The sequence below is a fragment of the Lethenteron reissneri genome, chromosome 46 (assembly GCF_015708825.2).
Source record: "Lethenteron reissneri isolate LAM-NWPU_2019-01 chromosome 46, ASM1570882v1, whole genome shotgun sequence".
NCBI classification, from domain to species: Eukaryota; Metazoa; Chordata; class Hyperoartia; order Petromyzontiformes; family Petromyzontidae; genus Lethenteron; species Lethenteron reissneri.
The window spans coordinates 3,480,994-3,502,733 of NC_083824.1; the positions used below are offsets into that span (position 1 = coordinate 3,480,994).

Sequence of the window (21,740 nt, forward strand, 5' to 3'; positions counted from 1 at the left end):
GCCAATGCAGCAACAATGCCAATGTAGCAACAATGCCAATGTAGCAACAATGCCAATGCAGCAACAATGCCAATGCAGCAGCAATGCCAATGCAGCAACAATGCTAATGCAGCAACAATGCCAATGCAGCAACAATGCCAATGCAGCAGCAATGCCAATGTAGCAACAATGCCAATGCAGCAGCAATGCTAATGCAGCAGCAATGACAATGCAGCAGCAATACCAATGCAGCAACAATGCCAATGCAGCAACAATGCCAATGCAGCAGCAATGCCAATGTAGCAACAATGCCAATGCAGCAACAATGCCAATGCAGCAACAATGCCAATGTAGCAACAATGCCAATGTAGCAACAATGCCAATGCAGCAACAATGCCAATGCAGCAGCAATGCCAATGCAGCAACAATGCTAATGCAGCAACAATGCCAATGCAGCAACAATGCCAATGCAGCAGCAATGCCAATGTAGCAACAATGCCAATGCAGCAGCAATGCCAATGCAGCAACAATGCCAATGCAGCAGCAATGCCAATGCAGCAACAATGCCAATGTAGCAACAATGCCAATGCAGCAGCAATGCCAATGTAGCAACAATGCCAATGCAGCAGCAATGCCAATGCAGCAACAATGCCAGTGCAGCAGCAATACCAATGCAGCAACAATGCCAATGTAGTAGCAATGCCAATGCAGCAACAATGCCAATTCAGCAACAATTCAAATACAGCAACAATGCCAGTGCAGCAACAATGCGAATGTAGCAACAATGCCAATGTATCAGCAATGCCAATACAGCAACAATGCCAGTGCAGCAACAATGCCAACGTATCAGCAAGGCCAATGCAGCAGCAATGCCAATGCAGCAACAATGCCAATGCAGCAGCAATGCCAATGCAGCAATGCCAATGTAGCAGCAATGCCAATTAAGCAACAATGCCAATGCAGCAGCAATGCCAATGTAGCAGCAATGTCAACAATGCCAATGCAGCAACAATGTCAATGTAGTGGGTGAGAGGCTAATCTCTCACAATACAAAGGCCCACAGCCTCTGTGGTTGGACCATCTCTAGCTCCACCCAGCTACCTTGGTGCACCCATCTCAGACTGTTTTAATTTAGTTGCTTTCATTTATTTTGTTTTAACAAACTGCATCAATAGTAGGTCATGCTTTCCCACCTGGTGTTGTTTAATTGTCTACCAATTCCGGAAGATGACAACAAAACAGACGGTAGCTATCTTCCGGAAGATCTGCCCCCCCCCCCTACTTCTGGAAGCAACACGGCGAGGGAGAGGCAACGCCCTCGACTGGTGACGTCACCACGCTCGTCCAATGGAAGACGCCGTTACAAACCGGAACGCCCCCGCCCCCGTCATAAAAGGGCGTGGCTACTGTGAGGCGCGACGTGATTGGCTGAGAAGCTTCACCCGCTCGCAGTTGGCGCCTTTTTTTGTGGAACTTGAACTCGTGGGGCAAGAATAAGAAGTAGGAGAGGGCCGGTAGAAGTCATCGTAAGACGTCGACGTTTCGCGACAAGCCCCTCGTGCGAGTGTTACGAGAGAACCTTAGCGATGGCGGAGTGCGACCTGGAGGGCAAAGGCGCCCGCATTTGGTCGATGCTGTTGCTGCTGGGATGGAAGGCGCCGCCCGGCCTACGCGTCTCAATGGGGCCGTGAGTGGAGGCCGCTACTTTTATTTTTCAATGATAATGATCACTGTTGTTGTTGTTGTTGTTGTAAGTTGCGCTATTGATTAATGTGAATTATTTCATGACTAAATGATCGCCGTTCTGTTTGAGTTGTTGAGAGTTTATCGGGGAAGTGTGACCGTTAAATACGTTAGAGTATCGTACTTGACGAGTTCACAAATATTGGCGTCTTTAGATGCCGCGGTAAGATATTTGAGTTAGGTTCGCGTTTAAAAAGAATATGCCATGAACTTATTTCATGCGTATTTATTAAAGAACAATGCCAATTGCCCAGCGTCGTATATACTCTATACAGTACTCAAAATTATATTCTTTGTTCTTTCGGTAAAGTCACGTAGAAGGGAAATAATAACAAAAAATATGTTTTATAAGTCGATGGTGTGTTCCGTTCCATGTTGTGTTATTTCCACCCTATTGTAAAGACATCAGTAATTTTTGTTTTGTAAAAAAAAACACTACAGTAATGTACTCTTTGGTTCTTTCGGTAAAGTCACGTAGGTATAAAATAATAATTCAATCACATCAAATCTAGAATGTACAGTAATGTGTAATTGATGTAGGTTTACACGGCTCTATGTACAGTACAGTGTGAGCATTTATCAGGCTGTCAAGGTTTACTCACTTGTGCATGCTTTTGTCTTCAACCAGGGACATGTTTGTGAAGCCGAACAAATGTGCCTTTGAGAACATTACATATTTTCTATTTTGTAAGCTGAATCCAGTGCTCGCCAAGGAGCGATTCAGGTGAGGTCGTTTTTTTCTGTGTCCACGCTTAATTTAAATCCTCGTCGTATTGTATATCACAGTTATGTGCGATCAAGAAGAACCATTGCCTGACACATCACCTATGTTTTATTTTAAGGCCACAATGTTAATGTATGCGTTTTTAAATTCAACAATGAATTAATTTAATGATTGTTATATTAGATGCAGGTAAAATACCTGTTTCTCAGTGCCTAGCCTGCTGTAATTAACTTAAATGGATAACCTTTATTTTAGTCTGCGTTTTCATTTTTTATTTCCCTTTTCTATATTTCATTCAGACTGTGCATGCCTATTGTCGACAAAAAAATGGAGCAAATGTTTCGCAAAACATGCAGCTCATGGCTTCGAGATATATCGGTAAGTCTTTACTGTCTACCAGTTTCACTGAAGTAACATTTGCTGCATTAAGTGAATGACGAGTCTACTTTTATGTAATAGTTTAATTACTAAAATGACTCTTAATACAACGGATTGTAATTGTATTTTTTCCAGCGAAGTTTTACAGTGTGTTTGTGGTTTTGCTTGTCTGTTCTCCGACAGGAAGAAAAGCAGAGTTGTGGATTTCCGCAGATTCAGCACTCCTTGTTTATTTCTCCTGGGGGAAACCTGTTTATAAACGTCATGTACCATTTCTGCATTTACGTCTTGGAGAAACAGATTTTGAAAGCAAAAAATGGTAAGCATGATAAAGTTTGTAAAACATTAATTTTTGACCTGAGTGTTTAAAAAAAATGCACAATGTGGAGAAAAGGCATAACACTTAAAAAGGTCTCCATGGATGGTCTCACAAACTCACTTGCTGTTCTGCTATTTCCTGGCCACCTTAAAGCACAGTGAGTTTTTTTTTTAGAGTTTCACAAATCTGCATAACTTAGCAATTCTTTTAGTAAAAATTCTTAAGCAAAAATTGTAAAATTGTCGATTAGGAATAGCAAGAAGAATGCACATGCCAACAGTTGCATGGTACTTGATGTTTGCGGCGTGCAGTGGGCGAGTATCGGTCGCGCATGGTCCCACCGGCGTCAATAAAGCCCAGGCTGAATGGCATGGAGGATGTGGTGGCCGAGAGATTGATTGCCGACACGGCACTGCTGCGGAAAAAGACGTTTCAGCGCGTGCACCACATGCAGGTGGACATAGAGGAGTCGTGGAACAATAGCAGGTGAGCACTGCTGCCTCTAAGTGGCTTTGAGTCTCGTCGCCTTGACTGAGGGAGGGAAAAAAGCCAAAGTTTTGCAAAAACTCTGTTCTCCGGAATGCACTAACTGGTGTCTGTCAAACTGCAATACAATCTTCCTTCACACGTTCTGGAAAAATTCCGATAGCCATCTGGCATCATGCCGCGTGCTTAACACATTCCTGCGGAGGGAGCTGGTAGGAACGTTGGGTTGCTCGGTCAATGGCCAGAGTCAACGGCGGCGTGGTGTATTCCGCAAATATGCCCGACCGTGAGGGCGGGCACAAGCCGGCGTGAGTAGGTTAACGTTGAGTTTTATAAGGGCACCACGGTGTGACCAGCCCCTCAACCCTCCCCACCCAGCCCCTCCCTGCACGACGGACGGACAGACACAATAATCCCCTGTGGACTGGTGTATCCAGGAGGTTCCTACCAGTATAATAGACCTGTTCGTTATGGAGCTTCAGGACGCAACCAATTGGTGGCACTTGCGATAGTCTGTACATACAGCACTGTACTTTGTATACTGTACTCTAAACGGCCCCACTGCTTCTCTACAATCAACTTGGAATGCTCTACAACTGACTGGCGAGTATCTCTGTAAAAGAGTATCTTCTATCTTGTATCATTAAAATGTAGGCTTTTTCTTACTTGAAAAGTTTGTACTTGCAAAATTTGGTGAACCACAAGTATAACCGGAATATTTGATTTTAACTGGCACCCTCCATTCTCCATGGATGCCGGATAACAGAGCTGCTAAAATATATATGTGGTGCTTGCCATTCCCTAATCCATCAGTAGTAATCCCCATGTCTATGGTGAGCAGAAGTCTGTAGGATAACCTTTGATTTCCCACACATGTTATAGCAAACCTGAGGATTATGGTTAGGAGTTGGCCCCCATAAATATTTGAACATGCAAAACTTATGATTGTGAGGTACACTCTAATAACACTGACTATTGTTAAATATAATCAGTTGCCATCTCCCAGAACCATTTTGGAACAATTTATTACCTTCATAGTCTCTAGTTTGGGACTTTCATTGAAGGAACCAATTTATGTGACTAGTCTGAGCGTAAGCTTTTAAAAAGAATTGTATTATCTGAGCGTAAGCCTTTAAAAAGAATTGTATTGTTGAACGGCTACTGTCCTCATGAGTGATTTATAATTGAGTGTAAAGAATAGCTCTGATTAATATTGTCCTTGAATGTTCTCCAGATCACAGGACAAAGAGTACAAGGAGCTCACAGTCCAAATACAAAAGGAGGAGAAGAATATGGACCGTATGGTGAAGGATTGTGGCTACGCATTGGTGAATGAAGAAGGGTGCGCAAATTTCATGTCACTATTTACAATTTAAAGTGTTTTGTTTATTCACTGCAGCCGTATAATGCAGTCTTTTGCAAAGTGATACCGACACGTAGCAAGCCTTTTTTCTTGGTAAAGACTGTAGCCAGATTGGGAGTGATTATATTTGTGAAGGACTCTATGCATATTGTTGAGTGGTATAAAAATGTGTCGGTTTATGCTCATATATTCAAATTACATTTTATTGTATTTGGTAACAAAACAAAGTACACTTATATTGTGGTGTAGTGTTGCAAATCAATATTTTACTTTACAAAAAGAGGTTGCGTTTCTACTGTTCACAAAGGTGCTATATAGATGAGGTTTGTATAATAATTTCAGACTTGTAAACAAGCAACTTTTTTTAACGTTGACTGTTGCATGCTCTCGTTAGGGATGCTGCAGTGGAAGAGTGCTTGGATCGTAAAACCGAAGAGAACAAGATGATGTTGAAAGAGGTTGGAAACAAGCAATTGTTCACCAGCATAAGTTTGTGTGTTACCAATTTTCTGCTGATATTAACTGATAACGATGCACCATTGATAATTGTATACCACCCATAATCTGAAATGTAGGTACGCGCCATGTGGGCTACATTGGAGGGGACGTTAAAGGCACTTGAGCCCAGTGTGGAGGCAGTGGGCGCTGTGTTGAGTGGAGAGGCTGATCGCTACCGGCTGGACGGAGCCGCGGTTGACGTGAAGATTCCACGAATGCTGCTCACACTGTGTGAGAAGGAGATAAAGCGGGTATGACGGCGGCAGTGACGTTGACTGTTCAGTTTCCTTAGCCAGGAGTACACTTCCATGTAAAAATACGGTCTAGTCTGTTGGGCGGTCATTGATATAGTGGTTTGCTTATTCTATTTATGGCTTAAATTTATGATTTGTTATTGGAAAGTGAAATCATAAGTTGACTTTAAAACATGAAAAAGCTGAGGTGCGCAATGCACTTTATCCAAGTGCAGCATTTTGAATCTGTTAGCTGTATAATGCCCTTGATTTATAAAAGTAAGCCTCACTGAGTCTCAAGACATACATTGAGATGTTTGTCTAATTCCATTAAGGGATGAAACCCGAGCACAAAACACATTTTAAGGGATTAACTAGCAAGGTCTACACAGATGTATTCAAAAATCCACTCTCTATAGCCAGCTTGGTCACCTTATGGTCCAGCTGATTTAGGAATTTAACAAATCTGTAATCCTCCAACTTTTGCCTCCCAAAGCAGATTTACAGGCGCATGCTACCTCCAGTATAGCCAGTGCATTGGGTCTACTGGCATAACAGATATTTTGTCCATATTGGTTGACTGCCTGACTTTGCCATGGTGCGGTGCTCCTTTCTGCAGCAGCGTGTGCACAACGTGTTTGTGGCTGGGCGGCTCGACATACTGAGCTTCCTACAGCTGCACAAGCTGGCGCTACGCCACTACATGGACGAGCTGCACAATACGGGGCTTCCTGACCTAACAATTGCTGCCCGTGACCTTTACAGCCAGGCCGCCTCCCTGTCTACTTGCCTGGCGGAGATGCAGACACTACGGTGAGTGAACGAGCATGGGGCTAATGTGATTTGAGTTTGTGTTCACGCAGAGCTGGGATCATGAAAGGGCTGTTTGATAGCATGCTTGTGAAGGAACGGTGTTCTCATGCTCACACAGAATTACGATAGCAGGAGGGGTTCTCCCAGACTTGAATAAGGCCGTGGCGGAACTGGACACTCGTTGGCAAGAAAAGAAAAACAAAGGGTTTAACCCCCTCGTCATACAACCGGTAGGATCAGTTGGTAAAACCTCAATGCCAGTTTATTTAAATTACCATCTAATTGAAAAATTTGAATATTTAAAACATTTTTTTAAAAGTCTATTTGTGCAAACCATATACAATCTGTATAATGACAAGCAATGATCATGCACACAATCTTGTAACTCACCTTTCACTCGACACAAGCTACTTTGCCCTGTCATCAATACTCCAATGTTAGCTCATTGGCTATGTACGGTGCGAAATAAGTTCAACATGCGTACATAAATACTGTGCTGCCATTCTATTGCAAAATATCAGATCTGTTTAATTCCCAATGCTGCCACAGCATTTCGGATGAGAAATACATTCTGCCGTGTTTTTTGTAGGGACCACTGTCGATAATACAAGGGCTGTAACTCCCATTTTGTTCGTGGTAAAATGCAAAGATAGTTTTCTCATATACTGCCCTGTTCATATTGCCCAAGAGATATCTTGTTAACCTTAGATTTTCCACAGGCGTTTACTTCGCTTCCGACATTTCCACCTTTGTCGCTTGAGGTGCTGGAAGAAGACTCTGATGAGAATGTGCCTTCCCTCTTCCCGTACCCACGGATGGGTGAGAGGGGGTGGGGGTTAACTTCCATTATCACTCCTGTTCAATGTCTTGCTCAAGATTGCCTTTTGACAATCGTTAGCAGCCTAAAATTTACTGTACTGATTTACATAGCTCCGTTAAGTTTGTTTTCAATGAATTTGGTTGTATAGAGATGAGGCATCTCGCATGAAAACCATTGAACAAATCAAGACATTTTGTTAATAAACCTAAAACCTTTTCTGTGATTTCAACGTTAACTTGCTACTGAAGTACTTAACACATTGACACATGTTTTCTAGAAAAACCAATTGATGTATCTGCCAAGGCTGGATCGCTTCAGGCAGAGGTCGATTTACCTATGTCATCAGGCTTGAAAACCCCCAGGTAAGAATATTAAATAATTGACATAGTTGTAATATCGTTATGTAGTTCCAACTTTTAACCCACTACTCTTTTGGTTCTTTCCGTAAAGTCACGTAGGTATTTACCGAAAGAACCAAAGAATATGGATTCCTGCAGTCACGAAAGCTTCAAATCAAGATTTTAACCCACTGACTGCATTTATTGTAATAAATTATTTTTTTTATAAATATCTCTTTTTAGACTTGGACTGTATTTGCATTCCTTAGTTTTGTAATTTTTCTTATTAGGGCTCACTATCCAAGCCATCTCAACCAAACGGAGAGTTCTGAAGGAGATGGTTCACGGGCTTCTCAACGTGGCCTACGTCATAAACCTTATGCTACAATGACTGCACCGGCAGAGAAGGTCAGTTTTTGAGAATTATTTGTTATCCTCCACACCAAAACTTTGGGAGGCATGATACATGTCCAGTCAGCCAGTCAGTGCCTGGATGTCACTTTGCCTCCCTATATAAAACCTGCCTTCTGATGAGCGAACCGAATGGAGAGAAATTGGCACGTACAGATACGGGGCAGACAGAATTAATATTAGTAACGCGCCTTTTTCCCGTCCAAGGACGGGTGTATTTCAGTAAATCTGAAACTTGCAAACGAAAAGCAGACCTTTTTCGATTGAAAGCTTTCGTGACTGCAGGGATTCATCTTCTTGGTTCTTTTGGTAAAGTCACGTAGAAGGGAAATAATAAAATAAACAAAAAATTACATAATAAAATACAATTCTCATGACGTTTCGGCCACAACGCAAGCAGCCGTCTTCAGGTGAAGAACAGGACGCTGTCTTTCCGACAGACCTGTTCTTCACCTGAGGACGGCTACTTGCGTTGTGGCCGAAACGTCGTGAGAATTGTAATTTATTTGTTATTTTTATTATTTTATTATTTCCCTTCTACGTGACTTTACCGAAAGAACCAAGAAGATGAAAAGCAGACCGCGGCATGATATTCATTGCATCAATTCGTGTGCAATTTGTAAGGCCGCGGTGACAGACTTATTTCATTTAAAGGTTATAATCCCTTGTTCATCATAACGTCCTTTGTACTACTCGCTATTGCATGTAGGGTGTGTAAGTATATATGCCTACAGGGGAATAAAAATATTTTTTGAGGGGGGTCGACAATTTTTGGAAACCCTTTAGATCAACTATTTACCCCCCACTTTATATTACTTTTTGATTCAGGACTTCTGCAAGCCTCTTATAATTTTGTTCATGGACAAACGGAACGCCGGGCTTTCACAATAGCTTAGCATTTGTATGTATATGTTATGTTTTTAAGAGAAGAAAGTTTTGAAATATATTTTTCCCCTGGGCAATGCTAGGTACTTCCTGCTAGTCTATATATATATGGGAAATTTGTGAATGTGTGTGTGTTCAGAATGTTTAGCGTACTTCCCGACATGCAACAAACTTGAACTTTGCCATGTGGTTACTTTCCAGACTGTACACCATGAAAAAATTATAAAAATAGACTTTTGTATTTTGGTGGGGGGGGGGGCACAATAATGCATATATTTTGCACGGCAAGTGAGCTGTGATGTCACATCTGTCATGTGACCCGTATGCGGAATTGTAATGGAGTGTGCCTGCTGATGTCACCCCCCCCCAACCCTCCGCGGGTAACGTGAAATACAAATGTGTTGTGGGTCTGCGACGTTCTTCGCGCAGCATTGGTTTATTATTTGAGTCGTTTACTGCCGTACGGACCCTCAAAGTTGTGTGTCTGCAGCAAGTGCGTGTGTGTGGGGGGGAGCGGTAGTGTAGTGGTTAGCGCGCTGTGCTACAAACCCGGCAATCTAACCCAAAAACCTTTATTATGAATAACAACTGTGTTTTTGAATACAGAGGACTCTGAAGGGAGAGACCAGGTTGAGGAGGCCAGCATGGAAGTCTCAAGCGAAGGACTTTAACCTCAAAGCAAAAAGTGCTATGGAGCGGGCGCATGACAAACTGGCAGAGCAGGTGTGGATATTGGTGGAAAATCATCCATTGACATTCTTGTCATCCAGCAGCAAACACTAATCATCTCCTGTTTTAAAGCCCTGAGCCAGTGGTGGAAATTCCACATTCATATGGCAAGAATGATTCTATCCGTTGGACAATGACTTAACAGTAATACCACTGTAGGGAAGTTATTGAGCCTGGAGGGATGATGGCCTGAATCAGCCCCCAACCAACGTTTTTTTACTCACAACTTGCAATTTGTGAGCCACTCACACTACCATCTGAGTCACCCGGTCAGATAGTGAACATGAGTAAATATGTATCAATCTGTGATCCATAGACAAATTAGTGGTTACATATTTATTTGTTAGTCATTATGGTTATACTTAAAAGATGAGATTATAGAACGTTGTCTGGTCTGCTGGGATTGCCAAAAGGTTGTCTGGGGGAGGGAATCGGTGTAAATCATTACCGTATTTTCCCGCGTATTTTCCCGCATATTGCCCGCATACGCATATAACCTGCAGACGCATAAAATAGCGTTTTGTGTAAACCAAATTTCAGATACCCCGCATGCATTCATATATTTAACGTTGTTCCCACAGCTTAATTCCATCATATTAATAAGAAGTTTATATTGTAATACATTCCACTATCAATTGTTAACATTTAAAATCGTAGCGTGCACAAAGAAAACAAACTAACCGAAAACGAGTGAACTTAAAACGGTAAATAAGTACCAAAATTAAATATCCAATACATAAGTAACACAACTGGTAGATAAGTACAATTTTAGCACTTGTAGATTGCGCATTGTGCAGATAATTAGCGGCACTACGGTACGCCGTTGCCTCGCCCCCCAACCTCTCTCTTCGCACAGCTCTCCCGTCGCCGGTAAACAAAATGCACCCACATCAAACAGTCGTTTCATTGTACAAACAATTCGAATAATTTAAAACGTGATTTAACATGTGCAATTTTAGTGTTAGTGGTTTATTCAACAGTGCTTTAGTCAAAGGTAAGTGTGCATAGTGGATAGTCCTATCCATGAAAAAATTAAACGAGTTATGACATGTCACACGTGTAAAATATTTTTGGGATAGCCCGCACCTCCATATACCCTGCAGGGTCTTGTTTTTGTAAAAAGTGGCATACCCCGCGGGTTATATGCGGAAAAATACAGTAATTGACATCGTTGATAACCAGCTGTGAAAATTGATCAAGTAAAAATACTTTGGGAGGCATGATACATGTCCAGTCGGCCAGTCAGTGCCTGGATGTCACTTTGCCTCCCTATATAAAACCTGCCTTCTGATGAGCGAACCAAATGGAGAGAAATTGGCACGTACAGATACGGGGCAGACATAGCAAAGTGGACACTCCCTTTGTTTCTGTGTGGTAGCCTTTTGAGATCTTACCTAAAATTGTCTTGTGTATTGGTTTGAATTTTAGATTGCAGAAGCAGTGACACTCGGGGTGGTCGGAGAGGGTGCGTGCTTTACATTAGAGGGGGCGGAGGATCCAGCCACTGCTATGCTCAGCAATCCATTCACCATCAAGTCGGAGCTGCAGAGGACACCTGTCCAGATGGGTATGAGTTGGATGCCCGCAGAGATTAATCTAGCTTAAGTTAATCTTCGAAAGCTAATTGAATGATTTACCCTTGTGTTTTGATTTTCTACAGTTTATAGAAAAGGTAAATTACGTGCAGTTTCTAAGTGAACAGCATCTCTGTATTGATTACAGTTAATTTGTCTTGTTTTAAATGCTGTGTGGACAATTGTTTGGAATTCATAGTTCTAGTTGTGACCTGATATGTTCAAAATGAAAGTGCAAGTGTTCTTTTTTGGAAATGTGTTGTTTATTCACCAGTCTTTTACTTTAGTTTCAGATGTGAGGGCTACATGGAGGGAAGACACTGATGGACAGCTCTTGGATAAGACACCAGATAGTTTTACGGATGCTGATGAAAACAAACTGGCACAAATCTCTGACGAGAAATCCGACAATACCTTATTTGAGTTAGGACAAGAAGGCGACCAACACACAGATTCTCCTGTGTCTGGTGTTTGGAGTCCCCAACCTCTGAACGCCTACAGGGCAAATACAACGGAATCAAAAAGGATCGGTGCCTCGGATAGGGACGCTGAAGTAAATGGGAATGGCAGCTTCTTACCAAGAGGAGATTTATCAATGCAGCCTAAGAAGGAGCACCCTCTTAATATTCCCTTGCATAAGATGGATGATGGCATTGGCTCGTTAAGAGATTACCGGAGCGTGTTGGAATGCGTACATTCTTTGCAGGAAGAGTCAAGTTTAGACTGGGAACGCAACCTGCCACTAAATTCTGTGGGAAACCAGGCTTCAACAAAAAATGCAGAATATTTCGGCGAGCATGCAGCAGAGGAGGACCTGATGATCAAATCTTGCCCCTCGGAGAAAAAGGATTGCAATGATTCAAATGAAATGTATTTTATGAGCCCATTTACCACTACGACAGATCGTTTAAAGAGATTGTTTCAGAAGCCAGCTGATAAGAGTGTGGACTATTCACCAATTCGGTCACCGCTGTTAATGTCCCAAACCCCATTCCTAGATTTGTTTTCAGAGTCTGCTGGCAACAACGCCAGTTTTTCTCCACATTTAATGAAGTTTAGTGATACAATTACACTGGCCAAATTGCCTCTTGAAAGGCAAGAATCAACTCTGAAAAACAACTTACTGGACTTAAGCTTAGACTTGATGAAGCCAGAGATAGACAGGCAAGTTTTACCCAAAGTTTCAAACCAGCCAGAGGCTGATGGCTGTACTAAAGCCTCCACGGCCTCGTTTAAGTCATCCAATAATTGGCCAAATCGATGGTTGCATCTGAGGAAAGAGAAGTACGAAATTGATGATGCTGCCCAGTTTGGAATCCTCAACGAGACGATGCCTGAGCTGGGAGACAGCCACAGCTCCCCAGGTTCGCTGTGTGCCGAGGACAGCATGGAGGACAACAGTGCAATGGTGGCAGCGGCAGAGCATCCGCGGTGTCCAGACAATGGTGGTCATGATAGGTGGCAAGATGACACGCGATGGCTCTTGAAAGATTTCACTTCCAAACAGGTGCCAGCAATCGGTGGTAAAAAGGCAATCGCTGATGAAATGGAGGCCGTAAATGAGGAGCCGAGAGAGTCTGAGCTTGACGAAAAATCAAGTAAGAAGGCCTTTTGTCTGGACGACGACTTCCTCAATTCTTTTGCACTGGATAACCAAGAGATGGTGCACGGAGATCGGCTGTCCGTGGAGCTGGCAATAACACCCAACCTTTTAGACCAGCTGGACCTGGACTTCCCACTCCCACAAATTTACTTGGACCGCTTTGCAGGGAGAAAAGTCGCGCCCGGTAAGCTCTGCCCATAATCCCAACTTGAATGGTTGTGACTAGAACACATCTGTCAAGAGCCGCTCCCTATTCTTTTCTTGCATATGACTGTTCAACTAATTGCCAATTCCATGGTCTGCTAGCCACAAGTGGGCTTCAGGGGACTATAATTTTGCTCTTCCTCCATTTGAAGGAGCACTGACAACATACTATGTGGTCCAAAGTTGCACTGTGGCTTTTATTTAATTTTCCATTGAAGGATGTGTGCAGCAGCCTGTTGATGTTTTAATGTGGTTGATAGTACACCGGTGTTTTAAAAGAATGTCAAAGCCAGAAGGTGCGATGTTTGGGTCTCGAATTAGGTGTTTATTATGGCCGTCATTGATCCACTAGTCGCCAGCGTTATTCTGGATCTGGATGAGATTCTAGGATTTTGACAGTGAATCCCAGAATGGGGAGATGGGCACTTGAGTCGATGTTAAGGTACATTTTTGATGTCTTGCTCAATGTCGTTGGCAAGAACTTGTAATCTCCCATGCAGTTTGCATGGGAGATGAAAATGTTATCGAGGGTGTTGGCTCTGCAGCAAGGGCTGTCATCGGCATATATGAATTTGTGAGGTGTACATGGCAGGTCACCTTATGTATGTTAAATAATCACGTGCCAGTACCGAGCTTTGAGGGAGACCATTGTTCATAATTCAATTGCAGCTGTTTACCAGCGATATAGAGTTTATCCTCTTAACGCAGTAGTGCCATGTTAAGCAAAAATACATTCTAGTGAAAAAATTTCCCCATAAATAATGTTACGATAAAGTTTGGCGAGATACGATGTATACACACAGATGACGGTATAAATAATTGTGTACCGCTGCGTTACTGTATCATTCCACATAACATACCGTTCAGCTGCACAGCTCTGAAAAGTAGTTCGTTGTCGACTGCTCAAACTGTTAATGGGTGTGTTCTGCGCACGAGCGTGTGTTCCACGTTGTGGAAAATGTTCCCCAATGGAAGAACCGTGTTATAGCATAAACGCATTGTTTGAACACGCGAGGACTTGCCGTAGCCTGAACATATGGTTTTGAGCATCGTGTCGCTTTAGGTGCACAGTAGAACGCCATCTGATTTTGCCAACTTCAATAGCAGTCCCATGACGCTAAACGGAGTCATAGGCAGCAGAGTTCAATCGTTGCTGTGACAATTTTCTGTTGATGCTGGAAACCAGCTTCTAATGAAGGTGGGGAAGGCAACGATCTGTTCGCACCAGGAATGGCCAGTTGGAAATCTGGCTTGTTGGGGAGGCAGTTGGACATCGATAATGTCGTAAAGTCTGACAAGCATGGCCCATTCCATCAGCTTGGAAGTGGAGGACGAGGGATAATTCGCTCCTGTAGCTGTGGATTTCCAGGTTTTCAGGATGGCGATGACTTTGGCTTCCTTCCATACTTTTGGGATATTGCATCTCTTTGAGCCTCTAAAGACATGCGGCTGTGTGTAGCACATTTAACATGAAGATTTAACAACTTTTAACAGTAATTCTGCCTGCCACATTTAATTTACTTCCTTGCGCTAGGTTTCCTTGTTACAATGTTTATGCCCAACATTTTTTACACTTGACATGTCCTCGGTCTCCTGTGTTAGGTTATCCCATTAATTAACTTTTGGGTGCAACTACAATGTCTTGATAACTTGCCCTCCATCCTGCACGTGCCCCACCCATCAGCGTTTATCTCATCGCATAAAAAAAACTCTTTATTCTCTTCCACACTTTCACGAGTTTGCTGATACTTCCATGAAATACCGATCATCCTCTCGACCGTTTATAGGTCCAGAAAGCTTTTCTAGTTGCTTTGTTGAAGGACCAGCACTGTCCCACACTAACAGTAAAATATAGTGCAGTGCATTTACATAATCCTATTTTAGACAAATGTGTGACCATTAATAATTTAATTTTATGTGTTTGGACATTACCATTATTTTACCTTTTTTATAGACTGCTTCGTTCTTTTGTCTTTTCAGAGGGTGATTAAGCAATCAAGCCTTTCTGGGAAGTGAAACATTCAACTTTGTACCAAGCAACTAATGGGTAGCCAACACCGTACATAATTGTATTGCTCACTGTGTGAGTACAACGTGCATATTTACATGTTGACCGTGTTAGAACAAAGCTAACATAGTACTTATTGTTAGCTGTACTTAGTGTGTGTGGTTTTATGTAATATTTTTTTTGCAATTGTCCGAAATTTTTAGAATGTTAAATACAATTCACACTTTCAATGTTTAATATTTTTTTGAAAATAAACTTATGAACTAACTTTGAGTGGTGGCTCCTTCCAAATGCTGTCACATCGCATAAGCATTCAATAACTGACTTTATGGCATGTTAAGTCGGCCCTTAGAATATATTTGTTAAACCCACAAGTGTATAAATATCGTGTAGACTTAGTAAATCTATTTGTTTCTAGCAAGCATTGTTTTTTATAATTTGTACATTTAAAGCAAAAAGCACACAGGTTGTATTCAATGAGGAAGTTTTTTTATTTGAATCAAATGCAATGACAGTACTGCTTTTCAGTGACTTGCGTTACATCAAACAAATTTACAACATGATACAGGTGCAAATCACAATTATGGTGGCATTTCGACTATTTCAGAAAGTTGTGCCCTCATGTGGATTTCACCTTGAGCTTGTAAGCCCAGTAAAAATATAAAGGGTAATGTATCTCAGCATGTAAACTGTATGCTAAATGATACAAATGTGCTATGTTAAATAACTGAATTCTTGAAAACACAAGTCATTGCAAACTTTTATTTTTGGGTAACTATCACAAGGAATATTTTGACTTCTCAATTGGTTCTCATAAAAATTAATCGTTGGAAATAAACAATCTAGTGTTTACTGCCTGGAACATCACTTACATTAAAAAAAATTACTGCATAGTTAGAAAATCCCAACACCCTTCCATAGTTTGATGTCTGACCAAAGTTTGAGTAAGGCGGTACTAGTTTTTCTTCGACTTGAGGGCATCATATTTCCTCTTGCTGGAGTACCACAGCAGCAGTGGAATGCCGATGGAGGGCAGCGTCATCACTCCAAATGCTGCCCAGTCCAGCTGGGGGAGAGATTTAAAGTCACCACCAACTCTGTAGAACCAGGTAATCATGACCAAGTGGCGTAGCCTAAAATGTGTCAAACGAAAGTACGCCCCAATTGACACCAAGTCTTACTAAAGCATGTTTAAATATTTAACTGCACATGTTCATCCCTCCTGGGCACATTCCTGGTGAATTTGTCAATCACAAGTCCTTGGATGTGCAACCATTATGCGTTACAGGTCTTATAGGTGGTGGGGAAAGAGGGCAGTGCAATTAATTTTTGCGTTTTTCTTGTCTGTTCCCTGCCTGCAACCAACATTGACCAATAGGATGAAGTAAGGTCCAACAACCACCACACCGCATCGGGTGTTGCTGATCCAGTAGACTGACAAAAGAGCTGTCGGTATTTCCAAAATGATTGTTAAGTAACGAGATTCCCATTTTACAAAATGAGGTGGAGGGGATCTGTTGCAGTGCAAACGTACATAGTGAGGAGAGAACTTGCGATCGTATTCCTTCTGAGCCAAAATTCCTCCCTCGCCAGGCGCACTTGTATGGCCGATCTGCAACACAGACATACATGGTTTGTATTTTCATAGCACGACCAACAGCCATCGCTGAGCAACACAATACTTTAGGCATATCAATGACACCTTAATCATGAAAGCCCAGTTGCAATTTATAACAAGCGTTCGCAAGTGGTGTACAATACATCCATGCATTGAATTACATTAAAACATTTAACGTGTGGTGCTGCACTAACTGACCCGAGACTTGTGTTGGTCCTTCATTGCATCATCCCATTGTACTTAGCCTTGTTGGCCCTGCGCTGGGAGGGAAGTGTTGCTCTCCCCTCACCCACTTCCAATTTTACGCTGTCATGTAATACATCTTGATGCACTTAAATGCTTTGTAAATTGTAATTCTACTGCAACCAACTCGATTATCCGTGGTAATGGTGGGGGGGGGGGGCTGATCAAACAAACGGAAAACGCAAACGATCTGTAATTTAGGCTAAAAATATTGCTTACCTATTGAATATAAATTTAAGGTAGGATCTCGTCTGTTTCAAGAAATCGGTTTCCTTGTGGACGTTTGTACTCGTGTCGGCACCAAGTGAAGAGCACAATAAACTAGCAAGCCCATGAACATGTTTTGCTTTTTTGCAAGCATGCAATCCGGATATGCCCACGGCTTCAAGAGAGTAAACTATTGAGCCACTCACCACCACCTCAGCGCCCTCCTGTGGCAGGTAAGAAAGCGTGGCGGATGAGAAGTTGAAGAGGCCCGGCACAAGCGGCCGCAGCACGACGGAGTGCGACACGTTACTCCCCCTGCAGGCAGCTGTTAAAGAAGCTCCCTTTGCTTAACGTTGGTGACCACAGTGCACGTTGAATCCATTATCAACTTATACCATGTTTTTATGGGACATAACCAGTTTCAACTCAAGTTGCAATCAAAGCAGCACGTTTCCGTGGTATATTTTTTTTAAGTTGCCTGCATATTCGGGCTGTAGTCTGATTTTTTTACAAGCCAATCTTGCATCACTGTCTGGCCTGACTTGTGTATTTTGCAAAACAATCTCAATTACTGATGTGGGTGGCAGCATCATTTAATTTTGCATGCAACAATTGTCAGCAACCCTATCTTGACCTTTCATTGAATTTTTGGGAAGGTGTTCTAAAGTATTTTTCGGTAAAATCTGGCCAACTGCAGTAACTTAATGGAAATTCAACTTTTAGTAAATTTTGGGTTTATGAAGCCAACTTAGGCAAACTCAAGTCTAATCGTGTTATGGAAACAAGGCATGCTGCTCACTCACATTGCTGCATTTAAAGGACAATTCATGTCACAAATGACATTTATTTTTGCAGATAAGCACGCAGGCTGCATGTCCTAGGCTGTCAGACCAGTTTCAGAAAACGACGATTATAATCGGTGCTAATTATAGCGTTTATGATGTGGATGCTACAAGAATGTGATAGTGGCATGCCAGGAAGTTATAAATCTCTTCACTGCTTAACAAAGCCTTAGACTCTCTATGGGCAGCTTTGACATGCAGCCTATGTCTTTATATATGCACGATAAGCTATTTTGTGCTGAGTCCAAGTTAATTTAGGGAATAATTTTAGGCAGCGGTTCATGCAAGACACTCCATGCCCAGTGATCAGTTTGATTCCCAGCCACGGCTAACATCAGTGGTGAGTGAGATATTTGAAACTGTTCCTGGGCCCAATTAAATTCACCAACCTGCACTGTCTAGCATGCTAAAATATGTTCAAATAACTCCCATGACTGAACACATTGCATGGGCAAGTTTTTTTTTTTAAACACTGACTGCAGTGTGCGTGAGCGGAGGATACGGGGCGATCCTCTCCCACTTGACGTTGAGCATCCCTGAGACGATACCGAACTGCTCGGGGTGGAAGGCGTCGTCATTCAGCTCCACATCCAGGGCGGCACTAGAATGGTGACATTGACAACAGCGAACCGTATAAAGCAGGGGAGGGAAAACATTCACGAGGGCTGAATAGCACTTGCAAATACCTTTTTACAGTGCACTAAAATTATACATTTTTATTAGGCCAAAAATATTCCTCGAGTATCCGATTAGTGGCGAAGATGCTTGCATTGCTGGATAACTATCATTGTGGGCCATTTCTGAGTGATAGATTCTCTCAGATTCCCCACTTATGGTTAAACAGAAGACAACTTAAAACAGCTGTTGTGGCAACCTATTTAGGAAGTGTCTCAGGCTATCCAATGGGAATTTGAATTTGAAGCTTCATTAATGAAAAACTGCTTGAAAGTTATGGTCAAGAGTGACAATGGAGTATTCTAGTTTTATTATCCCCTAATAAATCAATGTATCCACAAAACGAACGCTATAATGGAGCACTTGTTTGATTTTACGATACTTTTTCATGTTGATTAAAATATTTGAGTTTGTGGTGGACAGCCCAGAACGTAACCTATATCTACGATTTTTGGGGTTGCATCCTTTTAAAATAGTTTCGCATGTGCATGCCAATACTCCAACGCAACAAGGGCAATTGAGTTGCTCGTTTGACGGAGCGGGCAGGCGAGGGCTGCAAATGGGCTCTGTGGGTTCCCACAAGGGTGGTCCAAGACCTCACCTGGAGCCCACATTGTAGATGTTGTATTGCACCGTAAGATCCTGCCCCTCCACCGCGTACTTGTTGAGGAGGCTCTTGGAGGCGAGTAGCCTCGCCCCCTCGTCAGTGCGCACCGTACCACACACCGCCAGGGCCACCAGCAGCAGCAGAGCTAATCGCACCATCTGCGGGCACATGCACATCATTGCTGAAAGCGACTGAAAGGATTTTAAAAAGCAATATTTCTAAGGTGAGATTGGACTGTTTGGTTACAATGAAATCGGTTCATTTATGAACCGGTGAAAGTCCTTCCGAGTCCACAGGCTATTCTAAAATTGTATAAACACGTAAATTAAACTGATCTGTTCGTTCATGCAAAGACCATCAGACACCAGGATGTAATTCGAATATACAGCAACGGTTCCTACCTGAGGTCTGAGGACCACTGGTGGTCTGGAAGATCGTGGAACTGCAGATGTTACAATTTAGATAGGTACATTTTCTAAATAACTGATGCATGGTGGTCCGCGAAAAATGTTTTATTGTTGGTAGTTTTCCGCGGATCCAGAAACGTTTGGAACCACTGGTCTTGACATCCGTGGAGACCAGTGTTGGTTGTGTAAAGACCCCATCAGCTGCTGTTATGCCATTCTATTACCGCCCAGACACCTCATCAGAAACCAATATACTTCTATTGTCGAGACTCCATTGGACACCCGTCTGCTACTTATATCCAGGGACCCCATGACAGCTCTACTATGGGGGTCATTGCCAGAAATGCCACCTATTTAATACAGAACTCAGCATTATTCATCAATTCATACCGTGACCCGACTCAGGATACGATCACACCACAGTACAATCGACTCTTATGGAGGTCACTTGCACAGATGTCAATCTCCAACTCGCGGCGTCGCAGCGTGAACGAATTCGTGAAGCACAAACGAGTTTCAACAACGAATCAATTAACATTCAACTCGATTAGTACGGCAGTCGATGCACCAAACATTCTCCATTCAAACTCTCGACTAGTCAGGCCCTCATAGGCGGACAATGGGGAAATGAACTTTCCTGAAGACGCGGGCCGCCTATTACCAGTACGCATTGTTTGTGTGAAAGTCAAACGTGGTGTAATTGGCTTTGAGCAGCTGAATGGTGGAATGTTTATTTGTGATCTGCTTGGCGGCGGAGACGAACTCACGTTGTTGAGCAGCCGTCGCCTCGCTGTGAACGGGAAGTGGCAACCAGGGAGGAAGAGGGGCCGCGCGGGGCGTGACGTCATCGGCTAGACTGGATGAATGACGTCACGCGTCGGCATGACGTCATGTATTTTAAATGGGTTTTAAATACAGGCAGTCCCCGACTTACGACGGAGATGCGTTACGACGACCCCATCGTAAGTCGAAAATGGCCTCGCCTACCCAGGAGTCTTAAAGAATGGTGATAATTTAGCAAAACAGAGCAATTTACAGTGCCGTAATGTATAAACTATATACCGTATGTATTTATTAATTACAATACTGTATTGCACAGTAAAATTTAAAGTAAAATACAAGGTGCATTCTTAGCCTACCTATATGAAGTGCAATTTCATAGAACGTTTTTTTCAGGAAACAATGCTATCTGCTATAAAAACTTTTAACATGCATTGAACACCGAACCCCCATAACTCCGCCGACCGCTGGTGAGAGTGAGAGGCAAACAATATAAGTATAACCCGTAAAAACAAAGTTTTTCACTATAAATCCTTTATTTGCGTGGCGGCTAGAGTCCTATCGTCCTCTGGCTTGAGATGGCTGCCACCTATGGGTCAGATGATTGCATGGCAGCATTAAGCAATTGGTAATTAAATATAATATTTTTGTCCTAAAAAGTGTAAAATTTTGGAAATAATTTTTCACGAACATTAATTGTCACGTACAACGAGTCTGTGTGGAAAATGTCAGCTCGATTGGATCACGGGAAGTGGGTTAAAAAACGACCGAAAGATTTGCACGGTCCTAAGCAAGCAAGCGAACTTAATATAAAGGATTTAAAAAGAGGCATCACCACGCAAGGCGTGAGATGCGTTCAGTAACATCCCGGCAGCGCCCCAACCTACAGTATCGTACCTCGTGCGCTGCTGCGTTTGCCTGCCGCGCGAAATGTAAAATATTTAACAATTTTGTCATATCGATATCGCCATCGTAAGATCGAAATATCGTAAGTCGGAACACCGTAAGTCGGGGACTAGTTGTATATGTGAATTAAGTGTCGTGGAGAATATCGTGTAACACATTACACAGGCAGACAATTCGTCCCCTTCACAACTCGTGCCTCCACGTATATTTTTGTTTACACATCCATCAGCCACACGGCCTTCCGTGTTGACTGGTGGTGCACAAAGATCATAATAGAGTCCTTTAAATCCAATTCGTATTAACACCTCAAGTTCAAGTTCATTTATTATGTGTAGCCCTGTGAGCCA

At 42.5% G+C, this 21,740-nt stretch overlaps 2 protein-coding genes and 2 non-coding genes across 4 annotated transcripts; 3 read left to right on the forward strand and 1 right to left on the reverse strand.

Annotated features, from left to right (window-relative positions):
- Positions 1 to 1,404: 1,404 nt before the first annotated feature.
- On the forward strand, positions 1,405 to 15,375 carry HAUS6 (HAUS augmin like complex subunit 6). The gene is made up of 17 exons (XM_061570948.1): positions 1,405 to 1,666; positions 2,351 to 2,446; positions 2,746 to 2,824; positions 3,008 to 3,143; positions 3,455 to 3,629; positions 4,864 to 4,971; positions 5,387 to 5,450; positions 5,568 to 5,741; positions 6,343 to 6,536; positions 6,655 to 6,766; positions 7,256 to 7,355; positions 7,634 to 7,718; positions 7,985 to 8,102; positions 9,597 to 9,713; positions 11,148 to 11,286; positions 11,581 to 13,080; positions 15,081 to 15,375. The coding sequence occupies exons 1-17, from the start codon at positions 1,566 to 1,568 to the stop codon at positions 15,089 to 15,091; spliced, it is 3,309 nt and encodes a 1,102-aa protein (XP_061426932.1). The 5' UTR covers positions 1,405 to 1,565; the 3' UTR covers positions 15,092 to 15,375.
- LOC133354311 (small Cajal body-specific RNA 8) lies at positions 8,146 to 8,278 on the forward strand. Its single transcript, XR_009756570.1, has one exon.
- Positions 10,931 to 11,063, forward strand: LOC133354312 (small Cajal body-specific RNA 8). The gene has a single exon (XR_009756571.1).
- A 201-nt stretch (positions 15,376 to 15,576) lies between the features above and the next one.
- Positions 15,577 to 20,554, reverse strand: LOC133354253 (translocon-associated protein subunit beta-like). The gene is made up of 6 exons (XM_061570951.1): positions 20,475 to 20,554; positions 19,295 to 19,458; positions 18,521 to 18,619; positions 17,383 to 17,491; positions 16,643 to 16,720; positions 15,577 to 16,174 (listed from the first exon to the last, which is right to left on the reverse strand). Exons 2-6 carry the CDS (start codon positions 19,456 to 19,458, stop codon positions 16,064 to 16,066), a joined length of 561 nt encoding a protein of 186 aa, XP_061426935.1. The 5' UTR covers positions 20,475 to 20,554; the 3' UTR covers positions 15,577 to 16,063.
- Positions 20,555 to 21,740: the final 1,186 nt, after the last annotated feature.